A 4,556-nucleotide genomic window follows, 5' to 3' on the forward strand; every position below is an offset into this window, starting at 1 on the left:
CAAACGTTCTCTTAAAAAGGTTTGAACGTCTGAAAGAAAGTTTAAAGAAAAATTGTTCTCTTGAAAGAAAACGGTTGCAGAGGCCAATGGCGAAGGAAGGTCCATCGTCGTCCTGTCTCCCCGTCAATGTAGAAGAAGACAATGATTCGATGTTATACGGCTTCGCATCGGGCTGGGTCGAGGCCCGAACTCATTGTGATCATCTCGCTTCTTTGAATTCGGACCTCATGCACATCCCAACTCCCCATACTCCCTGCAATAGGTCTACCTCCTTAAACCCTAACCCCCATTTTTATAGTGGGATTTATTACATGGTTTGCTCTCTCTGTGTTGTGAATTTGGTGAAATTGCGAAAAAATTTCACTGTATTGTGTTCCCAGTATCTCTTGTTTGTATAGAGGATCATAGTATATATGCGACGGAGATCCAGCAGGGCTGTTGTGGAATCGAACGAAAAATTTGAGATTTAGTTGTATTTTTCATCGAAATGCGAGTTTGGACGTTATTGCCTAAATTTCCCCTCTGTCCTACCTTATCATCATGGAAATTCTGTATTTATGTTTCAGCATTTTGGGTTCCCTCCATCCATTGACTCTAAAGAAACTGTACAGGTGCGAACATCCAGATGAAAACTGGCTATGCTTATGCTGCAAAGATGTACTCTGCAGCCGTTTTGTGAACAAGCACATGCTAGAGCATTTTCGACGAGAGAAACACAGTTTGGCTCTGAGCTTCAGGTTTTTCTAGGCTACTCTTTTCTTCCTGTATTTCAAACTTCCTGTCTTACACTAGAACATTTGTGCTATTAGTGGTCATCCCATCCACGAGATAATGAAATTTCATGCATGATTTACTTGGGACAGTAAGTTTTGGTCCAAAATGAATCCATTGAGTCCCCACATTCGCGCGGTCTTGGATCAATTTCCAGGACCGTCCCTGGTGCTCGCTGTAATTTCCTCATTATTTTTGCGCATCGAATTGATTCACCTCTCTAAGATGTATCTGACGTGAAACAGTGACCTTTCTGTGTGGTGTTTCTCCTGTGATGCTTATCTTGATGCTCAAGTGATATTGCCTCTTCGCCCTGTTTATGAGACTGCATATATATTGAAGTTTGGTGAAGCTCCCCCGCTACGGACACTCAGTCATCCATAGGCTTCTGATGAGAAAGCTAACTTCTGGGCTTGAAGAGCTCATACTTAGCGCAAACTTGTTATCAAGGTTAGTTTTGCTCCTCGTCTTTCTTTATACAGCGAGGATGGATTAAGACGTAGAGGACAAGCATTGCCGTTTTGTATGGTTTCAAATTCTTGGAAATATTGTATACGATTAATCTTGAACTTGGAGATGGCTTTTGAAGGGGGTAGAGTCCGTTCTGAAAAAATTGGTACATCCTATAAATCATACCTTCATACAAATTTCAACATCTTTCACTTCCATTTTTTTCGCTGTCACGTAGCCAACTTCAGACAATATTCGAACAATTGTGTTCATTTTTTTGCGAAGAGTCTGAGGGTTTAAAGACCAAATTTTGGTGTTAAAAAATTGCCATCAAGGTTTAACCCCACTCATAAAGAGTCTAAGTTCAGTTATAAATGCAGTTTCCATTGTTTTACAGTACATTATGTTGGGATAAAAGATATCAATAGCCTACTTCAAGTTTACACTAAAATGTTCCCTAAGGCGAAAGCAACGTAAATCTACGTTTCATCAGCATCCGAAGTCATAGGACACCAACCCCTTCAGCTCAGGGCCATTAAGTCTGTTGTTCTCAAAACTGCACAATAGAAGATATGGTGTTAAAACAGATTGTCAAGAAAGTAAACATCGGTCGTAGAATATTACTGACAAATAAAGTCTCACGTTGATGAACCAAGCAAGGGTGCGTGTTGGTTAACGATCATGCTCATAACTGGAATTGTGAAAATCATACCCTTTTGAAAGGGAAGGCAGAAGATATAATTATAAAATTGTATCATTCTAAAAACAAAATCTAGCACTCATTTATTTTCTGAAAACACATATTCAGGTAACATTTTACAAAAATACCCCAAGACAACAAACTCCTGTATGTTTTGCAAGTTAGTATTAGAAGAATTGAATGGTGCAGATAAACTGATCTGGAATGCCAAGGCAGGATCTGAGTTTTTCGAGGGTTCATTAATAATAAAAAAAAAAAAAAAGTACCTTTCCATGGGAAAATTTCCGAATGGGCCATCAACTGGTATTGTTCCACAAAGATCGTTATTCGAGACATCACTACAAGAATTCACGGACCAAACATGAGTTATCCACAAAACCTATGAAACACTAATTTTTGCTACATTTCCAATGACATGAGAAATGAATTTTGCTTACAAAAGTTTGAGCTTAGATAGATTGGTGAGTTCCCTTGGGATTGATCCAGTTAGCTTGTTATCATTTACCCGACTGAGAGTTTAACTTCACGCTTCAATATTTTGAACTTGAAAAAACCAACACTGTTGGAACTTATGAATGTATGAGATTTTTACTTACAGAAATCTAAGAGACTTCAATTTAGAGAGCGATTTCGGTATCTTCCCTTCAAACTTGTTTCCATACAGATCCAAGCTAATAAGTTTCTCCAAATTGCCCAACTCATCTGGGATTTGTCCTCCTATGTTATTTTTGTAAAGTTCCCTGCAATTCACTCATCAAAAATTCACAATTACTACAAGGAAAAGGTTTGAAAAACATCGACTTTTGATTTTTTATGATGAAACAATAGCTATCATTAAAAACATCAAATATGTGTATCCAGAACAAGGCCAGCTAATATTGTCAAAATAACCATATAAACTTGTAAGCTTAATGCCAAAAAACACGAAGTTTCCTCTATTATAGACTGCTCCCCATACAAGAGTTCCCTTTTAACAAAAATGGTCTACATTAATCTACTTTGTGTAGGATCAAGTGTCTACAGCCGTACCAAAAATTATAGGTGGTGGTATGAACCTTTGAAGCAATAAAATAGCTCAAAAAACACACGTTAATCACAATACAACAGCAACCGTTACTACCCATAACATATGAAAATCAAATTACAGAATTTAAAACATGATTTTAAAAACCAAAAATGGAATAAAACTGTAACAAAGTTCAAAGTTTAGGTAGTACAAATACTGAAGGTGCTTCAGTTCACCAAGCTCTGAACCTAATGACCCAGAGATGTTGGAATTTCCCAAGTCCCTGCGATCAAACAACATTATTGTAAGACAAGTTGAATCATGTTTTGAAGAAAAGTAAGAACGGTATAAGAGTTAAATTGTAATTAATATGAAAGGAAAGTAGACATCTTACAGGCGAATTACATGGCTGTTGGAGTCACAAGTGACGTGAAACCAAGTGCAAGGATTTACGAGTGTTGGATCCCAGCTTTGAAGAACATTTGTGGGGTCTGAAAGCCTGATTCTCAAAGCATGCAACGCATTTCCTGCAAATTAAAAACAAACAAAAAAAGGAAATCAACAAATTTCAAGCCATTTTTTCTATATATTTTTTTGCTCATGTTGAATTCGGTTCCATTTGGAAACCATCAAATTCATTGAAAGATCAAACCAAAGCTGGAAAAAGATCTAAAAATGCAGCAAATCCAAAGTTATCCAAGCAGATACAATAAATTTATATCATGAAATTATTCATTGATTTCAAATCCCCAATCTTGCACAAAAGTATGTGCCTTTCTTACAAAAAAGGTAAATTCATTGTAAATTTCTCTGAGGAAAAGTGATTGAAGAAGCAAACTTCAGAACTTTTCTTGGAAACAGAAAGTGTGCAGGGCTTTTACTTCAAATAGCAAATTCAGAATAGTTTCTTTGAAGGGAAAAATATATGCAAATATCAAACTCAAATCCTAACATAAAACTCTGCGAACAAAAATCAAACTCAAATACTGAAAAATGATCAAGAACAAGGAAAGAAGAACCCTTTTGAAATGGGCTCTTCGTATATTCACTCAAGAAACTCTCCAAAACAAGATTGAAGTATTGAAACACGACAAAAAACTGCAACGCAAAAATTCGAACACAGGAGCTTTTACATAAAATTCTTTGCACACAAAGCAATGAGAATTAATGTACGAAAAATGTAACAGAAAAGTCACTCCACCTTCAGAATTTGTGCAGACTGTTGAAGAAAGGGAGAAGAAAATAGGGAGGATGAAGCCGAGGAAGAGAGAAGGAGAAGCCATTACTTTTACAGAAAAAGATGGTGGAAGGAATTCAAAGGTTAATTTTACAAGTAAAACATTGATGGGAGTGGACATGTAACTGTCCAGTCAAGTCAATATTGGTGAACTTCAAATAATGAAATTATTGGAAATCAAAAATTCATTCATTCTCGTTAAAATAAAATAATACTTTCTATTTCCCAATTTTAACCATAAATGTAAGATAACAATAATTTTTAAAAATTAAAATACCATAGAACAACTATATATATATAGTTGTCAATGTTTTAAAAATAATAAGAATTTATAATTATAATAACTGACTCATCAATAATGGACACAATAATAATATTTATATATATCTATT

At 35.7% G+C, this 4,556-nt stretch overlaps 2 protein-coding genes and 1 long non-coding RNA gene across 4 annotated transcripts; 2 read left to right on the forward strand and 1 right to left on the reverse strand.

Moving 5' to 3' along the window:
• The first annotated feature begins 30 nt into the window (after positions 1–30).
• On the forward strand, positions 31–1,434 carry LOC140966779 (uncharacterized). Its single transcript, XM_073427035.1, has 3 exons — positions 31–262; positions 612–737; positions 1,017–1,434. Exons 1-3 carry the CDS (start codon positions 87–89, stop codon positions 1,153–1,155), a joined length of 441 nt encoding a protein of 146 aa, XP_073283136.1. The 5' UTR covers positions 31–86; the 3' UTR covers positions 1,156–1,434.
• A 137-nt stretch (positions 1,435–1,571) lies between these two features.
• LOC140966778 (leucine-rich repeat protein 2-like) lies at positions 1,572–4,311 on the reverse strand. 2 transcript variants are annotated; one of them, XM_073427034.1, is made up of 7 exons: positions 4,129–4,311; positions 3,322–3,454; positions 3,139–3,210; positions 2,518–2,661; positions 2,359–2,430; positions 2,188–2,259; positions 1,572–1,777 (listed from the first exon to the last, which is right to left on the reverse strand). In XM_073427034.1, exons 1-7 carry the CDS (start codon positions 4,283–4,285, stop codon positions 1,711–1,713), a joined length of 717 nt encoding a protein of 238 aa, XP_073283135.1. In that variant the 5' UTR covers positions 4,286–4,311; the 3' UTR covers positions 1,572–1,710. The 2 variants fall into 2 exon arrangements, with proteins under 2 accessions (XP_073283135.1, XP_073283134.1); XM_073427033.1 differs by having other exon boundaries at positions 1,706–1,999; positions 2,117–2,259.
• Positions 3,153–3,380, forward strand: LOC140966780 (uncharacterized). The gene is made up of 2 exons (XR_012173437.1): positions 3,153–3,240; positions 3,280–3,380. It is a non-coding gene; the product is annotated as an uncharacterized lncRNA (long non-coding RNA).
• Positions 4,312–4,556: the final 245 nt, after the last annotated feature.

The sequence above is a fragment of the Primulina huaijiensis genome, unplaced genomic scaffold (assembly GCF_012295235.1).
Source record: "Primulina huaijiensis isolate GDHJ02 unplaced genomic scaffold, ASM1229523v2 scaffold207960, whole genome shotgun sequence".
In the NCBI taxonomy this organism is placed as follows: Eukaryota; Viridiplantae; Streptophyta; class Magnoliopsida; order Lamiales; family Gesneriaceae; genus Primulina; species Primulina huaijiensis.

What these genes read in the sequence shown, in the direction of transcription:
- LOC140966779 (XM_073427035.1), top strand. Translation starts at nt 87, where the DNA reads ATGGCGAAGGAAGGTCCATCGTCGTCCTGTCTCCCCGTCAATGTAGAA. An exon ending in CCCCATACTCCCTGCAATAG is followed by an intron (nt 263 to 611) that starts GTCTACCTCCTT and finishes GAAACTGTACAG; the next exon opens with GTGCGAACATCCAGATGAAA. An exon ending in AGTTTGGCTCTGAGCTTCAG is followed by an intron (nt 738 to 1,016) that starts GTTTTTCTAGGC and finishes GACGTGAAACAG; the next exon opens with TGACCTTTCTGTGTGGTGTT.
- LOC140966778 (XM_073427033.1), bottom strand. Translation starts at nt 4,285, where the DNA reads ATGTCCACTCCCATCAATGTTTTACTTGTAAAATTAACCTTTGAATTC. An exon ending in AGTCTGCACAAATTCTGAAG is followed by an intron (nt 3,455 to 4,128) that starts GTGGAGTGACTT and finishes TTTAATTTGCAG; the next exon opens with GAAATGCGTTGCATGCTTTG. An exon ending in CTGAAGCACCTTCAGTATTT is followed by an intron (nt 2,662 to 3,138) that starts GTACTACCTAAA and finishes AGTGAATTGCAG; the next exon opens with GGAACTTTACAAAAATAACA.